Below are 18634 nucleotides of genomic sequence, written 5' to 3'. Positions count from 1 at the left end.
GCTGAGGATAAGAACTCAGGGGTGTCCTCTTGTGTGTTGTACTTGTCACTGATGCCCCCATCTCAGGGAAAGTCGCAGGGATGGGGACAGTACTGTTAAGCTTTATCCATAGCTTTGTGTAACTTTGTGATGCTGTGATTTATTATTTTTTTTATGTCTTTATTTTTATTTTTTATTTTATTTATTTTGTGTGTGTGACACTGATTTATAACAAGAAACATAGATCTGGTCTTTGTCCCCCTTTCTGGCTTAGAGCTCTCCTAAAACCCTTGGAATCTGCAAAGTGAGGGGAGTAATGAGGTGTCTTTTGTTATGTTAATGACACGATGGATAGCCCCTCCCTAATCTGAGGAATGTGTGGTGGCCAGGGAGACCAGTCACGTGACTAAAGGGTTGGGGCTTTTGGCTCCACCCCTCAACCTCCAGAAGGGAAAAGGGACTGGAAGTTAAATCAGTCACCAGGGGTCAGCAGTGTAATCAGTTGTGCCTATATGATGAATCCTTCATAAAACCCCAGAACGATGGGGTTCAGAGAACTTCCAGGTTGGTGAACCTGTGGAGGGGGTGGGAGAATGGCATCCTGGAGGGGTCGTGGGAGGTGCACACCCATATCCCCCTTATCTGGCTGCTCCTGAGCTATATCCTTTTATAATCAGCCAATGATCAGGCAAGCAAAATGTTTCTCTGAGTTCAGGGAGCTGCTCTAGCAAGTTAATGGAATCCTAAGGGGACTGGGGTCTTTGGAACCTCTGATCTATAGCCTGTTCGTGGGTCAGACGCACAGGTGATAACCTGGACTTGTGATTGGCATCTGAAGTGGGTGGTGGGGGTGGTCTTGTGGGACCTAACCCCAAACCTGTGGGATCTGATGCTATCTCCATGGAGATAGTGTCAGCATGTAGTGAAATTGTAGGGCACAGAGCTGGGGTTGCAGAGTTGCTTGGTGGTACTGGAAGAACAAGTTGGAACCTTGACTGCAAGCATGTAGGCCAATCTCCTGTGTAGACTTGCATCAAATCCTACCCCCCAAAGTAATGAAAAGTGAGTCCCTAAATCCCACTGTGCAGGCTACACCCCAGACCAGTTCGATCAGCAGCTCTGGGGAGGGGGGCACAGAACCCACGAACCTTCCTGCTATTACAGTGCCCAGCCAGGACTGAGAACTGTGGTGAGCAGGTCAAGGAGGGTCCCCTGAGAAAATGCCTTTTGAGTAGAGATCTAAAACATAAGGAGAGAGCCAAGAGGAGGTTTGGGAAAAATATCCAATGAAAGGCAAACAGGGAAGGCATTATTCCAGTAATTCAGAGAAAAATGACTTGTTTGCCTTTTAAAAAATGATTATTCTGTAGGTAACTGTGAGGGCAGCAAGAGGCTCAAAATCCAAACCAACTAGGAGAGGGTTTTTTTATTTGTTTGTTTTCGGTTTTTTTGGATTTTGTTTATTTATTTACTTGAGAGAGAGAGAGCATGCTGTGCATGGGGGAGAGGCAGAGAGAGAGGGCGAGAATCTCCAGCAGACTCCCTGCTGAGCAGGGAGCCCGATGTGGGGCTCCATCCCACCACCCCGAGATCCCAACCTGAGCTAAAACCAAGAGTCCGACTCTCAACCTACCGAGCCACCCAGGCGCCCCAGGAGAGTTTTTATAAGGACAGACTCCTCCACTTCCCCCAGGATCATTAAAATAGGGGGCTCAATGGAAAAGAATTTTGCTAGAATGAGGTTTTCAGGACTCCCCCTGCTACATACAGTAGGTGTCCAGGGACCTGGCACCCCAGGAGGAGAATTGGCGAGGGGAGAGGTCTGGAGAGCAGGGGCTCTTGGGGTCCTCTCCTTCCTTCTCCAGGGTGGGTAGTTCTCCTTCTGCAACAAGCCTGTCCCAGGAGGGTGGGCAGGGAGATGATTCAGAGGCACCGGACTATGTCTGATCGGAACCCCCAGTCTGGGGCAGGGAGGGATTGGTTTGAGTTGTTGGTTTTCCGCAACGCAGATGTGGAGACAATAGTGAAGTCTGTATCGACCTTCAGGACCGGATCGTGAGGCACTGTTCGCAGGACATGTAAGGACAGAATAAAGCATGACCAAACAGGACAGCCTCCTGCGGAGCCAGAGCGGCGCGCAGGGCATCAGTTATCAGGGCTGAACTTTCCTGGGGCCTGTTGATTCCGAGAAGTAGCTGGGACTGCCTGCGAAGGGTGGCCCACGCCGCGGAAATTCATCTGCCCAGCAGAGACCGCCAGGCGTCCCCTCCTCTGCCACTTGCTACCCTTCCCGCTCTCCTTCAGGGCTCAGGGGACCCATGTGCAGGGCTGGGGAAGCCGCCTGGAGAAGGAAGTTTCCAGATGCTGGAACTTAATAACCCTAGTCTGGTTTCTGCCTCGCTCTTACTTCTGACCCTTCTGGACACTCTGTCTTTCCGACGTCCCGGGGCCTTCTGCGTGTTGTCCCAGAGATGCTGTACACAGTAAGGTGTCCTCTTCCCTGCTCCTCTCCTGCCTCCTTCCTGGGCAAGCTCTACACGCTCCGAGTCCCAGCAATTCAGGCTGTGCCCCTGGCTAAGCCTCCAGCCCTTTGCGAAGCCGCAAAAACCAGCCCAGATTCCTGAGCCATCTGTGAAGACCTCGCCTCCATTCATGCCCCCAGCCTGCTCCCGCTTTTTCCTTACTCAGCGCAACTCCTCCTGCGTTTCCAGGCAAGTCTGCTCGTCGTCGCCCAAGGACGGCATTCTCCTTGCTTTTGAACCTCGGCTCTTGAGACTCTCCCCATGGGGGCCACCTTCCTTTCTCCTCTCTGCTGATCCATCACCTCCTTTCATGCCCTGCTCAAAATTCCCCTCTTTCCGAAAGATGAAAGATGAAAGAGAAAGTAGGAGCTGGCGCAGCTGTGAATCAAAGCCGGCCTCATCTAAAAGGAGCATGAGGATCACGCAGACGGACTTGTCGGTGACTCCTGGACCGTTTCCAGGGAGCCCGGGCTCCCCGACGCATCAGAGTGAGTTCTAAAGAGATGTGCAGCCAAGGTATTAGAACTTCGACTGCCCAGCCCCCCTTAAGAGACGGGTGGCTAAGGTTAATGGAGGGGGCACATAGCACAGGACTGACAAAACAGTGTGAAATGATGTTTGAAGACTGAACCCTGAAAAAAATCTATGACATAAATCCATCCTGTGACAAGATTTCTTGTTTTTCCTCTTAATGTCAATAATAGAGAAAAGTATATTTCCTTTCCAGTTGTAAGTCATTTTAGGTGATCTTTTGTTATATCCTTTCCCCCTAGCAAATAGCAAAATGATTTATAAAATTCATTTTTCTCTAATGACTAAGAGATATCTATAGATTAATAATTCTAAGCTAAAATAGATATAAAAGCTTAGTAGTTATAATAATGATTCGTAGCTACTGAATGCCACTCTAGGCCAGTTATCTTTATAAATATAACTATATATTTATATAGTTATATATATAGTTATATATATAACTATATATTTTTATATATATAAATATAACTATATATTTATATATATAAAGATATATATATCTTTTTTATATATATAAAGATATATATATAAAGATATATATAAAGATATATATATATCTTTATATATATAAAGATATATATATATCTTTATATATATAAAGATATATATATATATCTTTATATATATCTTTATATATATAAATTAATTTTCACATCCCCGAAGGGTAGGTATCCTTATAGTCATTTATCAGATGAGGAAGTTGGGGTTCAGCGAGATGAAGTCTTTCTCCAAACTCCTACGGCTGCTAAGCGTTGGAACTGTGTCTAGACCCTGGTCTATTTGATTCAGAGACCAGATGCTTTATGGCCCAGCATGTGACCTTTCTTGCTTTGGAAGGGTTTCAGCTCTGATGACCTCATGCCAAGGTAACAAAGGAAGCTAGAGTTTGGGGTCATATCAAATTGAGATAAATAAGGATTCCCAGCCTGTGTCAGAGTAGAACACCAGCGAGGACGGGTCAGAGATATTCATGCTGTGAACAAATGTTTATCCCAGGGTCTTCTGTGAGCCAGGTGTCCTCTAGGTACTGGGATGCAGCAATGAATAAACCAGAAAAAAAAAATGCTGCCATCTGGAAATTTATATTCTGGTGCGAGGGAGATTAACAATTTTAAAACAAGTACAACATATATTATGTCACATGGTAATAAAGGCTGTAGAAATAAAGCCCTGGAGGGGGATAAGGGATCAGGGAGGGGGAGCAAGTTAAACTCAGGTGGTCAGGGAAGGACGCCCCAAGAAGCTGACTTTTGAGCAAATACCTGTAGAACGTGGTAGATATCTGGAGAGGAACATTCCAGACAGGGGACAACAAGTGCAAAGGGCCGGAGGATTGCTGGCCTTGCGTGAACAAGTGGTGAGAGGAAGTGAGACAGGATCTGGGGGGTCCTGTGGGGTCTCGGTGGCCTCTGTAGTGAACTGGACCTTTCCTCTGAAGATGGGAAGCTGCAAGAGTGGCAGGGGGTCCTAAGACAGCATCTTGGTTTTAATGGGATCACTCTGGCTGCTCTCCTGGGGGTAGTTTGAGACCAGGTTTGAGACTTCAGCTGGAAATGCAGGTGGAGATGTTGAATAGGCTATTGGAGAGCTGAGCCCGGAATTCTGGACTGGAATTTCGGACTGGAACGTATAGAGGTCTGCTTGCTTGTGACCGTTCTGAGGTTCACAGCCAGCCTGTGGCACAGTGCAAGGGGTCATGTTCCTGATTCTCCTGGGTGAGTAGCAGCCCCTGGGATTGTGCACAGAGACCCCCTCCCCTCCCCAACCCAGATTAATTCCACCTCTTCCTGCCCCAACTCCCTAGAAGTTCTGGAATCCACAGGTAAACGGGGAGATGGGATTAAGAGTGGGGTTTTGTGGGCTACTTACAGACCCACCAAAAATGGGCAGTGGGAGAATGAAAGCTGGAAGAGGCTGTGAGCAGACCCGAGAGGGGAGGGGGTTCAGGGCGCTGCAGGACAGAGGAGGGCGGGCGGAGGTGTTACTACACTCTTAAATGGGAGAGGGGAGAAGAGGGCTCTCGCCAAGACTCAACCTCCGATTTGCTGAAATGAACAAACAGAATGAAGTGTTTGGAGAATATCCGATATACAGAGAGAAACCAGAGAGCAGCTATAATCCAAATCACAGTCTGAAGACAGTAGCCACTGCAAACACCTGGGCATTAAAGGGACAGGACGATTGCTTCACCGAGTCCTTATTGAGCCTCTACTATGTTCAGGCACTCTGGGGTATTAGGGATCCAACAGCAAACAAGGGAGATGAAGATCTCTATCTTCATAGAGCTTACACTGCAATGGGGGAGATAAACACTGAACAAAATGAATGAGTCAACTGTGGAGTGTCTCAGAAGCTGGTGTGTGGGCGCAGGGGCATCTAGAAGGGATGGGAATGAAAACCGCAAGGGGGGCAGTCGTTTGAAATGAGTGAGCAGCCGGGGGACACCGAGGATGGTTTGCTCAGTCACATCCCACCACGGGAGGGCCGGGGCAAGGAGGAGGCCCTGAGCCCTGGGATTCAGTGGCAGCTGTGGCTACTTCTCCAGCTTTTGAGAAGGGGAGAGATTTCTCTAAGACTCTAGGAGAGGAAACGGAGGCACCCAAATGAAGATCTTTCTCTGGGAATGACGAGGGCTGGAGGTGTGGGTGGTCTCCCAGTGAGCAGGGACCCTTCCTGTGGGCTGATGTCAGGGGAGGCCCTGAGGGGGTCGTGCAGGCACCATGTTGATTTTCTCTGGCCCGGCCTCCTAGCCTGAACAAACTGCCCGCAACGTGGGTACGAAGGGCAGGGCGCTGTATGGATTGAATTGTCTCCCCCAAAACTTATACACTGAAGTCCTAACCCACAAGACCTCAGAACGTGACCTTATTATATATAACCTTATAGTTACAATGTGGTCATCAGGGCAGGCCTTCCTCCAGTATCACTGGTGAGCTTATAAAAGGGAGAAATTCAGACCAGATGTGCACGTGGAGAGAGAGCCACGTGATGACCAGAGTCCCGCTGCTGCGGGTGAAGCCAAGAGAGAGGCCTGGGGTAGAGCCTTCCTGGGCACCAGTCGGGATGGTGGCCCTGCCAGCACCGTGATCTAGGACTCAGGACACAGGACCAGGAGACAATAAACTCTTGCTATTTAAGCCACCCAGTCTGTGGCCCGTGTTAGGGCAGCCCCAGGACACTGATACAGACACCAGAGAGAGCACTGTCTTTTCATTCCTCCCGGACACGGACAGAGAAAGAGCAAATGATGGAATGAAGAGGAAGATGGAGGGGACCATTAGAATTGCTTCTGGGATGAACGTGGAGCTTCCTTCCCTAAAATAGAAGCAGACAGATAGCTTTTCTAGGTCAAATCTGATCTAGAACATGTGGTTTTGAGGGCGACAAAAGACTCCAAGGGCATCTGGGTGGCAAAGTCGGTTAAGTATCCAACTCTTGGTTTGGGCCCCGGTCAGGATCTCAGGGTCCTGAGATGGGGCCCCGCGTCGGGCTGCACTCAGCGTGGAGTCAGCTTGAGATTCTCTCTCCCCCTAAAATAAATTCTAGAAAGAAAGAAAGAGCAAGAGCGAGAGCGAGCGAGAGAGAGAGGAAGGAAGAAAGAGAAAGGAGGGAGAGAAAGCCTCTGAGCTGATTTCTATCTGGAACCATTTGGGCTTCTGTGGAAAGCAGAACTTTAAAACTTCTTCATGTGGTGCTGCGCTGAGTACTTGTTACTGTTTGTTGAGTGTATCGCAAAGCCGAAGGCTGCGCTCCGGGGACCGCGCAGTCCCCCGCGGCGTCCACCGTGCCCAAGGCTTTCACAAGTCCGTTTCAGCACCCGCAGGCCCTCAAAGGATTCCAAAGCCGCTACAGCAAAGCGTTGGAAAACATACCCTGTGCTGGGAGGCAGAGAAGGTTTGCTGTCGCTTTGATTTTCTTTTTTTTTTTTTTTAAACTATTTAAGCCCAAGTGGCATCTGCAGATCCAAGTGGGGGAGAAATGCCAATCTGTTCACTTTGGCACACGTGGTCCAGTGGAGCGGAACATCCCCGCCGCGAGCAAGCCGGGGGAGGGGGGGCGGGGGGAGAGGTATGGGGGGGAGGAGTGGCCGGCTCCTTCCACCTGCATCCAGGTGAACACGCCACCCCCAAACAGTTTGGATATTCAGACAGGAGAATGCTTTATGATTAGAAAATAATTGCTGCTTCTTTGGCATTCTTTTTAATATGAATCCATTGAAACCCCTTGCTAATACGGGGCTTCTCAGGAGCCTGGCTGGGGAGACGCCAGTACCGTCAGAGAAAATGAACTATGAACACAAGCCAGCCATCCGCACATCGGAAATGAGACCTCTCCGGGACCTGATGCCCCCATTGGCAAGAAGGCGTCAGCTCTCTGCCGTTCTCATTAGTGATAAACCTGCTGTTGAAAACAGAAGCCCATTTTAATGATACATTCATTTATTTTTGTCATCTGCCTATCACAGAGCTCCACGGTTGAGCCCTTTAAGAAACTCAGACGCTTAATGTACGCGACTACCCCGGGGCCTCGGGTACAAAATCCCCAGCTGGACCCACAAGGCTGGCCCAGCTCAGTGCCTCGGTCTGGAGACCTAACACAGCCCACTTAGGAAGAAGAGACGAACAGGAAAATCAGTGGAAACAGACCGGGTTACGAACTGAGCTAAAACAATGGCAACCGGTGTGGGCATTTCTGACTGAGACCCCAGAACCATTATCTTTGGTGTAAGGGAGCCCACTGCACACTCACTTTATTCGTGCAAGAAAAACAACTGATCATCTCAGAACAGAAGGTCAGGGTTTGGGTGGTGGACAGATGGCCACACAGCCCCATAGGCCATCCATAGGAGCCCTGGCTGGGACAAATCCCACCATGGACTCCCCTTCTGGCCCTGGTCCTCCCAATATTTTCAGACAGATGAAATCAGATGACAATAAACAATAAAGGCACTTTTGGGGGAAAAAAATATAAGCATCTATGAAAGGAGGCAAGAACACCTCCAACCAAGAGAACTACCCTGCGGGCTGACTGTCAAATGCAAAATCTGGGAGTAGAAAAGCCTTTCCCTTCAACCGTCTCTCCAAATCAAACTTCAAAGCCAGCCAGAGGGAAAGATGGTTACAGGGTGACTTGACTTTTCACTTTGTACCTTTCTATATTTTTATTTTTTATTACTTGTGTTGATATTATGTTTATAATTATAAATGATAACTAAAGAAAGTACTCTGCTCTGTTGAGAGGGCTCAACAGAACTTTCTAGAACTCTGTGGCTAAATACATTTGTAGGATCTCTGTGGGGAAAGCAGGCTGCAGGCTGCCTCATAGAAAAATGAGCATCTTATGATCTATAGCCAGGGAATCACTTCAGGAGGACGGCTGGAAGTGGCAGATTTTCTGAAAAGATGAAACGCGACTGACTGAAGGGTTTCCTCCAAATCCCTTTTCAAAGACAAAAATCCCATGTATGTTCTTCTTCTTCTTTTTTTTTAATCCAAAGCTGGTGCCCAAGGAGAACAATATTTTAGAGCAGAAGCCAGGCGTCTTCTGGGGAGGCACGCTGCCCCTCCAGGGAGGCCACACCGACCCCTCGGGGCGCGCACATGGCCTTGAGCGGGGGCCTTCTGTGGTTTCACACATCCACACCGAGAAGTCACCGGTGCTTCTCTGGGGGGGGGCCTGTTATTTGAATTCTAGGAGGTCTAGCCACTCCCCTCAACATTTTGGGGCCCTGTAGTGTACACACCCTCTCTATGTGTGGTCCCTGTTGGCATGGAGAGCCCCTGGAATGTGCTAGAAATGCAGAATCTCAGGTCCCTCCCTCCATGTGCTGAATGAGAACCTGCATTTTCACAGGATCCCGGGTGGCCCGTGTGCACTTCCAGTTTGAGAAGAGTGGGTCACACTGCTCAGAAGTGACCTAATGATAGGTCAGGGAGTGGTTAAAATCGTCCTCAAAACCCATCCAAGAAGGCTGTCTGCTGTGGGAGTCCAGCTACTGTATAGAACATTCTGGAAAAAGCAAACCTGCAGAGACAGGCAAAGGCCAGTGGCTACCAGGAGTTGGGGGGGGGGGACAGGAAAGATGAATTGAGGAGCATAGGGGGCCGGTAGGGTAGAGAAACCACTCTGTAGGATAGTGTCACGAAGGATTCATGTCATCACATGTGTGTCAGACCCAGGAAGGCAGAGCAGGGAGAGTGAACCCAGTGTAATCTACGGATTCTGATGAGTCACGAGGTACAACATTTGCTCCTCGAGCGCAATAACCATGTCCCACGGATGCGCGATGACAGTAATAGGGGTCAACAACGGAGCGGGGGTGAGGGAGCATAGGGGGACCCTCCATACTTTCCACTCTTTTTCCCATAAGCCTTAGACTACTCTCCAAACTAGTCTGTTAATTCGACAACATCCGCAACAAACCAGTGGGGTGGGCAGATATTCTCTCCCACTTTGAGGTGCATAAAAGCATCCTTGAGCCATCTTTCTGTCATTCCTTCTTGCCTGATGTGAATGGCCGCTGTCATTCTGCCCTGCAGCTGGGCGGGACCCCCGCTGGCTGGGAAGGGGTCCCTGCGGGCTGTGGGGAGAGCCTGGGGTCCCCAGGAGCTGGGGTGCCCCAGCCAGGCTCTGCGCCCTCTTCCCGTGGCCTCCGACGGGGTCAGCCCTGGTTTTACAGAGTGGAGCTGTGATGCAACCTTCACCAGGACGTAGGAATGGGGAGAAAACACAGATGCATCTGTGTCGCGCTCCAGTAAGCTGAGTAGGAGGTCACCGAGTTACTAATCCTGGGGGAAGGCAGAATATAGCACAGATTCTAAGCAGCAAATGTCTGTGCCAAACTTTGCATCTCACACTCTTGGTTTAAATATGAATTTAATTAAACAGAGAATTATAGTCTGATGTGTGAAGAATGAAGGAAATGGCCTTGCCTGTTCGCAACCACCTCTGGCAGCAACAGCGCATTCAACACTAGTGGGACAACTTGACCCAGTGGAGGAATTCACGTTTTTCGGTGTATACAGCAGCTGGAGGCATCTAGAAATCCCCAGGTTAGGAAGGGGGGACGGTGTGGGGATGGGCTGTGGACAGACACTCCTCAGCACCAAGTCCTCGACAACACAACCACGTGCAAACACACAAGCCGACAAATAACGTGACGTCGGTAGACAGGCTAACGGTGGGCACAAGGATGGAGCGTCTTTCGGGAGGGACAGCTGATTCCGTCTCTCCGCACGTCTGGTCACAAGTCCTGCCCCGAAATCACTCCGGGGAGGCCGGCAGGTGGTGGGCTTGGAAGCAGGGTGGCACCGGGGCAGCCAGAAATGGGACGGTCACACCGCTGTGTGTGACGCAGGCTACACGTTCTCTCTCGAGTGTCCTCAGATTTCCGCCCACGAGACTGTGTGCAGCCGCCCGGCGGCCGGCAGTTCATAGGGGATGAGTGGTTTTCTTTTCGGCCTGGGTCCCGGGTGCCACCTTCCTGACGGGGGTGGAGTTGGGCTGAGTCTTGCTTCTACTGACGCTTGGCTTCTTCTGCTTCTGGCTGTTGTTCTGAAGTGACTTCAGCCCCAGCATTTTACAATACTTGTTACACTGGTGCAGCGCTTTGAACTGATCGATGAAGGTCATAGAGCAGTTGCCTTTAAATCCTTTGTACCTGTGAATTTGGGTAGAAGGACACGTACTTTTAAAAAACAGGACATCCCACCAGCTTTAACAGGGGAGACTAATGCACATGGAAAATATACTGATTCCTGCTCTAGGCGAGCACATGTTTGCCACAACCATCGGAAGGAGAAACCAACCCTGTCGGAGGGAGTAAAGGCAGAGGCCCGCTGGCATGCACGGTACAGACCCAAGGCCTGGGATTGCACAAGTGTTCTAGAAGCTTACGGTCCCACTGAAATAGCATGCTATTGCTCCTTTTCTTTTAGTCGTAGTGACGAGTGCTGGGCCATCTTGCCAAAATTTCGGTGTCTTGGTGGTCTAAAAGCCATCCCATCCCACCCAGAGGTTCTGAATAAAAAATTGTACAGCTACAGGGCTGGAAGAAATTACTTTAGACCTTTCGATTCATAGTTAAAGGAATTTAGGCCCAGAGTTTCTGGCACCAGCCGAGAAAACAAAGCAAGTTGGTACAAAAGCCAAGGGAGGGTGCCGCCCTCAGTCTTCCTTCTAGAGCAGAGCTCTGTCCTGTTTTACCCCCTGCCCTGCTCCCCAGCAGGAGAAGAGAATGGGCCTTTGTCACTGGTGGGTTCTAGAAGGGACCATCCTGACCTGCCTCGGAGTAGTCTCAGGGGTTCCTCCTTTGGGTTGGGACATTTAATACTCAAACTATAAATGACTGTTTTTTCACACCCCAATCACAGAAGGTTAGTGTCCTCCTTGAGGGGACAAATCTCCAGGCCCTCAATCTCCCCACCCACCAAGAAAGCCGTTTGATGGACCATTGAGAGGATGAAATGAGAAAATCCACACAGACCACCCAGCTCAACACATGACGTGCTGTACCGATTCAGTTAACGTTGGTTGAGTTATTTGATGATCAGTATGATAACATTTCATCCCGTGGAAGGGATGTGGAAGCCGGGATTGAAGGATGAGGGAGGTAAATGGGGGAGCAGGTATATGGTATATGGTATATGGAATGATTGACATAATTTGTAGGGCCCCATACAAAGTGAAACCATGGCACCATGTTCAAGAATTAGGAAGACATTTGAGATAGCAGTGGAGCATGCGTTCAACGAAGCCCAGGGTCCTTCTGGGCGCAGGTCCCGCCGGACCACACAGAGAGCATGTCCCCAAAACAGGGCCCACTGGGTGGGAGAGAGCTCTGGCCACACCCGATTAATAGGACAGACAAGAAATCCGCACTCTTCCATCGGCTGGTAGGAACCACAAAGGTGAGCGAACCTGGAATGAATGGGGACCAGGACGGTGCGTGTTTCCCTATGAAATCCGAGTGGGTTTGAAGCTGTTAAGGGAGTAAATGGTTCCTTCCCTTCATCTCTGGGTCCAGAACATCAGGAAGCAGCTCTATCTTGACAAGTTTGTTACAAATCCAGCCTTCTCCCTGCCTCTCCCTGCTGCGAGGGACTGCCCTGTCCCCCTCAAGCCCGCAGCCCATTTGCTTGTGAAAACATGGCTTGGCTCCTAAAAGCCAAGCTCCCTCACTGAAGGAAAAGTCTGGAGACGGGAGTTGAATCCAGCAGGGGCAGAAACAATTCCACTGCCAACCACGTCATCCTTACGCCTCTATCTTCTGTAAGACCCTGCGAGAAAGGCTGAAATGTCAGCCCCTCCGCACCCCTCTGGTGCCTGAGCGCTCCCCGGCAGGACCCAGGCAGGACCCAGGCAGGACGCGAGTCCGCCTCTCAGCCTGTGCTTGTCAGACGCGATGGGAAGCCCAACCCAGTCCTGCTGGAGGGAGGCTTCCCTCCTCATACAAACAAACTAGGAAGGTCATGGGCTGGGGCAGCCTCCCTGTCTAAGTGCACTTGTCACACAAGTCACGGTTACCTGTCTCAGGTGGACTCAAGGCTTTTAAACATTCAGACAACATCTAGTCTCTGCAGAGAAAAATCGCTAAGTCACATTTGTGCCTCCCAGAAAATTTGAGAGTCACTCCTTAAGCACTGTCTGGCCGCTGAGTGTGTGATGCCGGGTAACAGGGGAGCCCTTACATAATGGTCCCTGTGCTCTGCAATGAGAAAGGCTGAGTGTGGGCAAAGCAGCGGGACTTCCGGGCAGCCCAGCTGCCTTCGCGACTAGCCCCCAGGAGCCCAGAGCTGTTCCTGGAAATCTGGCCCCTTCTTTTCCTTTAGATCCCTCTCTCGAGTCCTCGCGGAAAACGAGAGGAGCAGGGGCTGAGGCTGGTTTTTACTGTAGATGGCCATGAACCTGCGGAGGTCCTAGAGAGAGAAGCCTGCTTTGCTTGGTCTAGGAGCCCCTTTCTCAGCCCCCACCTCAAGTGCATTTCAGTGGAGCCCTCCCTGACCCTATCCTCACTACGGGAAGAAACAACTCTGTCTTCCCTGTATCTTTAGGAGAATTACATCCACTTCTCAGAAGTCAAGGAATGCCTCACATCTCTGCACAGACTGTGATCTCTCCTAGGACACTACCTGATTCCCAGCATACCTGTCCAGGGGAGGCTTTTCAGTAAAGGTCAAGGAAAAAAATGGACACCAGCCCCATCCCCAGAGCTGCCTCACCTCGGCCCAGAGGGCCTCCAGACCACATTTCTGAACTTTCCTTTCTCTCTGGGTCTAATTTTGGACCTTCAACTTGGCATGTCGCGCAATTAATGAACTTCCATCCCTCCCCTAGCTCAGTTGTAGATCTTTTCTGGTATGTAACATCTGCAGAATTAAAAATCTGCAGTTTAGTTTTGGTCTCAGTAAGGATGCTGGACTTCTGCCGTGACTTCCTCGTCTCTCAAACTCACAGCCATGGCCGATGCCTTAGGAAAAAACAGGGCAACATCCTTTGCGTTCCAAGATCAATTAACCCCGAGTGTTCCGAAGGACACAGAGCTCTCCTATACCACCAAGCAATGGGAAATACAGGTTCTCCTGCCTCTAGTCCCCCTTGCAAGCCCCATGTGCCATCTGCCACCAGCAGGAGTAGAGGAGACCCTGAATCTCAAGTAGGCTGACATCTCTCCAGCCTGACCCCCACGGTATTCACCTCTCTTCTTGTTAGATGGATGTACCAGGTTGAACACTGTTCCTCCAGGACGCATATCCTTCCTGGAACCTCAGAACATGGGCTTATTCAGAAAGAGTGTTATTACAGAGGTAATCAAAATGAGGTCACACCGGAGGAGAGAGGGCCTTTAAGCCAGTATTACTGGTGTCTAAGCAAGAAGGGGAGAAAAGGTACAGGCACACCAGGGAAGTACCATGTGACGACAGAGGGCAGAGACTCAAGTGGGAAATATACAAGCCTGGGAAGGCTGACCATGGACAGCCAGCTTGGGAAGCCAGGAGAGAGGCGTGGGGCACATGCCCCCTCACAAGCTCCAGAACGAAACTACTCTGCAGACACGTGCCCGAACTTCAGACTTCTGGCTTCCAGAATGCGAGAGAATATATTTCTGTTGTTTTAAGCCACTCGCCTGTGGTCATTTGTTATCGTGTCCCCGGGAATCTAATACAATGGAATAAAGAGGACCTTGTAGAACTTTTTCACACGTTTCCATAGAACGCTTAGCTCTGTGGAATTTTACTAACTGGATCTTTTTGTCCTTAAGCTCAAATTAGTATGATTTTCTAGCCCATCACTTTATGTCTATCAGTCTGTCCTCCCTCATGACCTCTGTAAATAGGACCTACGTTCATTCCACCGAACATTACTCAATGGGGGCTTTTCTTAATTTATGTTTCCCCTGGGATGGGAGTGGAGCATACAAATTACCCAGGGATCTTGTTAAAATGCTGGTTTGGGCTCAGTAGGTCTGGACTGGGGTCTGGGATCTTGCATTTCTAAGGAGCTCGGGGCGGGGGGTGGTGGATGCTGATGCCACTGGTCCAGGAACCCCACCTGGAGGAGCCAGGAGACGAAGTGAAGTGTGATGACATCAAGTCACCCCCTACTGCTCCTTGGAGACACTTTTCTATTTAGATTGGAACACAGCCATATGGTTTGTTCGTGGAAGCTGTGTCCTACGACATCCTAGGAACATCCTATTTCCACAAGCCTGCCCGACTCAGCCTGGTGCTCGCTACGTATTGGCAGTCCTGCTAGACCGACTTCTTGCTGAACAACTCTTCCTCTGTTCTCTCATCTTGTTAATCAGACTCATACGAAAATCGCCAGCTGAAGGCATGGCTGGCTTCTCTCTCTCTCTCTCTCGGCTCATCACGACTTCCCTGTGCCATGGATCGCCTCCAAACACACCTGGAGAGGGGGAAGTGGGTGGAGACAAGCGGCGGAGACTTCCAGCTCTGGCTGTGTCGAACGAATTAAGGTTTTTGTCTGGCTTACTGAGGGGCCTGTTAAAGAAAACTTTGCGGGGCCAGAAGCAGCCATAGAGAATCCCCATACTTTGGGCAATCCTTTTAGAAGCCAGCCAGAGGCCATTTGTAATGGAAGTTTTAGTTTGATATCCTTTCTGAAGAAACTTTTAATTTATAGGGAATGACTACAAGGACCCAGAATTCAGGTTGAGGATAGGGGGAAGCAATTGAAATAAACCTCTGCTTTTGGGGGGCGCGTGTACAACAAAGCCAGGGCTGGATTTATGAGTAAATAGAACTGATCTACATGTACAAAAGGAGGGGCCCAGGCCAGCCCCCCACTCTGGGGCCATCTGGTAATTCCTGCAGTTCCGCCAACACCCTCTATTTCTTCGTCAGTTCCTCCATGAGGCACCAGCTAGATGGCAGACATGGTGGGGGGGTTAATAAGGATTAGTAAGGTGCGCCGCCCTTTTCCAGAAGCTGGGCATCTTGTAGGGAAGACAAACACACAAACGATCGCATTGTATGTGATAAACAACTACAGGGACCTGGGAGATGGGGCTTTCCCTACCACGCTGGGGGTCCTGGCAGGAGTCACACAGGAGGGACAGCTGGGGGTTTATCTGCAGAGGGAACGCATAGGCAAAGACTCAAAGGACGTTCTGAGCAAACGCAGGTCTTCTGAGGAGGGATGAGGCCAGAGGACGTCCGTGGAAGGCTTCGGGACCCACGCTCTGTAATTGTTCCGCGGGTCGGCATTTCCCGAAATACGTTCCAAGGAGCAATAGTCCCACAAGATGCTTTGAAGTAAAAACTCGTCCTGTGGTGTGAGCACCGCAATGAACGCTCTGTAATCTGTCTCCCTGCGCCCTTGGGCCTTGAGATCACCCACTGGCTCTTTAAGCACCGTACAAAGTCTCGCACTGAAGAGACACCTACACTTATCCAACCCAGGGTTTCCCAAGATTATTGGACAACAGGAATCTTGTTTTCACACAATCCCTTTCAGAAATGCTTCTGTAAGAGTCACCGAACTCTTTGGGGGAGGGGATGCTGTGAGGTAACCGAATCTATGTTTTCTACACCAGTTTGTTCTGAGGTTGTACGAGCTGATCTTCCTCCCTTTGGAGAGGGGACCTTCACGCCCCACCCCACAGGCACCATGGGAACCCTGGCCAGCACCTCACCCACACTCTGCCTGGAGCCCCCCGGGCTGCTGCTGGCCCCGTTGGGCCGTCTCCCACAGCAGCCCCAGGGTCAGTCAGATCATGGGCACACACAGCTGCTCAAGGGGTTCCCTGTCCCTGAGAAGCCGCCCCGGCTCCTCTGCTTGACTGACAGCCTACCCTGCCCTCCCCTGCCCTCCCCTGCCCTGCCCTCGCCTGCCCACTGTCTGCCCTGACGCCTCCTCTCGGCTCCTCCCTCGGGCCCCAGGCTCAGCAGCCGCCTGGGAAGCGTCCATGGAAACCAGCCCTGGCAATTTCTTCCCTGACATCCGCCCAGGCTGGGGAAAAAAGCGGAATCATCAAGAGAGGAAGGCAAAGGCGACCCATGAGTCTGGTTCTCTGGTCCTGCTGGCAAGGGCGTCCTAGAAGCCTTGCACTCTTGCAAGGTTCCTGCTCCCTTGCTGCTGGAGAAAACCCCCCCACCCCCGCCAAACCAGGAGGGGCTCTGTGCTGGGAGCCCCAGGAAGTGAGAGCAGGAGGGAGGCCCTGGGGAGGTGACGGAGAACCAAGCATCCACCATGGTCCCCGTTCTTGTGACCACGGGTCCCGTCCCCACAGACACACCAGAAGCAGGAAGAACTCGCATTCGTATCTGAACCCCACACTCGAGTCAGGCCACGGAGGGCCACGGAGGGGATCCTGGAGAGCAGACAGCTCTAACGGAGGCAGTCTGAGGGGCCCCCACTGTCCTTGGCCCCAGAGCTGTGATTTCCAAAGCTCCCCTCATAACCCCAAGTCTTAGCTGCAGAGAGGGGAGCCCCTTTAGGGCGTAGGGCCGGGCAGTTGAGACGACAGGACATCAGCATTCCCACTGAAGTGTCCCCGTCAGAGAGCATCCGGGTGTGGGCTGCTGCTGGAGGCCACGTTGCCAGTGTGCTCAGGGTGGGATGGCGCTGACCGCGGCCCCTTCTGTAGGTGACGAGCTCTGAAAGCCTCAGGGAGGGGTTTCAGCTCCTCTGGAACATCACTGCACAGTGAGCCCCTCATTCTTTATGGAACACATACACACACACACACACACACACACTTACACACACACCACTCCTTTTTCTAGCTACCTTCTAGAAATTTTCGAGTCTTCTATTGACAGACTTGAGTTGGTGGCATCTCTGGGGCACGTTCCCTCTTCCATGCCTGTAACCTGGCACTTCGCTAGGACCTTTCTGAAGGCTCTGAGAACTTCTCTCTCGACAGTCTGGTCTTCATCCAGACTCTTGTGAACCCTGACCCTTGTGGCCCTCAGTTCCTTCTCACCTGCCATTTCCCCCCTCCTGTCTTCCAGGCTGTCGCGCAGGGCCCATCTCAACCCCACCCAACTCTTCAGATGCCCTTTCTGCTCAGACTTGCCTCTGAAGCTGGGTGGCAAATGACAAGGAGCCTGGCTGCGGGTCCCTCCAGTCCTGGGGACGGCCGGGCTCGGGGGTAGTGCCAACGAAGGGGGAGAACACCACAGGCCCAACTTCGGGCACTTCAACAAGCTGTCCTTTGCAAGACTTTTGGGCAAAGACCAGGAGACCGCCATGCTATCCCCACTCCGTGGAGCGGTATGTCCTTGCTGATTCTTGGATCCAGGAGACGCTGAACGTACACCAACAGCATTGTTCATAGTGCCAGGCTTGCCAAAATTGTGAAAAAGGTAAATGTTCTGTTCGTGGGCCTCCAGGCCCTCTCGGTGGCCAAGACTGGCCAAACAATCCAGCCACTGGCCAAAGGCTTGATCAGATTAAAACAGGGTGCAGACTGCCTTCCAGGGTAGATGACAATGGGGGCCGTGGGGGAAAGCAGATCGTTAGAGGGTCAGGTGTCTCTCTCAGGACCCAAGAGACGGTCCTCCGAAGCCTGCGCTGGCAACTCAGCTGGACTGTGTGGGTTCTGTGGGGACACAGCCCTGCTGTGAGAAGCGCTTACGGGATGTCGGGAAATTCTGTCCCCGGGTCCCTTTGTTTCCTCCCCTCCTGGCAGATTCATGCATTAGTGGTCTGCCTGGAGTCACCACACACGTGTACACACACACACACTCACACACACACCACATGCACAAGCCTATCGTAGGGCTGCGTCTCTCGAAGACAAATCCTATTTCTTTGCACCCCCGAGCTTGTGTTGTCCTTTCCCTCCAGGTTCTCTCCAGGCTCGCAGACGGGTGGCTGCCGGTGGGCACACGGGGCTCCCCGGTGGGCTGCTCTTGGCAGTGAGGGCAGAGCCTTTTTCCTGGAGCTCAGCTGGACTAACTGTGGGAGCCTGTCCTAGTCCTTCCTCTTCTTCAGGGCTTGTAGGATGTGAGCTGGACATACCGACACCAGCAGAGCCCGCTTTCTCGGGACCATTGTCCTTACTAGGCTCCTGCCTTGACATGTGGCTCCCCATCACCTCTTGTCTGCTTTCCCGCGGGGAGCAAGCCATT

General features: G+C 51.2%; 1 protein-coding gene across 1 annotated transcript in view; it reads right to left on the bottom strand.

Annotated features, from left to right (window-relative positions):
• Window positions 1-8214: 8214 nt before the first annotated feature.
• Window positions 8215-18634, bottom strand: part of ALPK2 (alpha kinase 2) — a 71249-nt gene continuing 60829 nt past the window's right edge. The window contains exon 10 of the mRNA XM_080821051.1: window positions 8215-10695. Coding sequence (XP_080677177.1) covers window positions 10467-10695 — 229 coding nt within the window. The 3' untranslated portion in view covers window positions 8215-10466. The remainder of the gene's footprint in view (window positions 10696-18634) is intronic.

The sequence above is a fragment of the Martes martes genome, assembly GCF_963455335.1.
Source record: "Martes martes genome assembly, chromosome: 13".
Lineage (NCBI taxonomy): Eukaryota > Metazoa > Chordata > Mammalia > Carnivora > Mustelidae > Martes > Martes martes.
The sequence above is the reverse complement of the archived record's forward strand: the minus strand, read 5'-3'. Positions and strand labels throughout refer to the sequence as shown.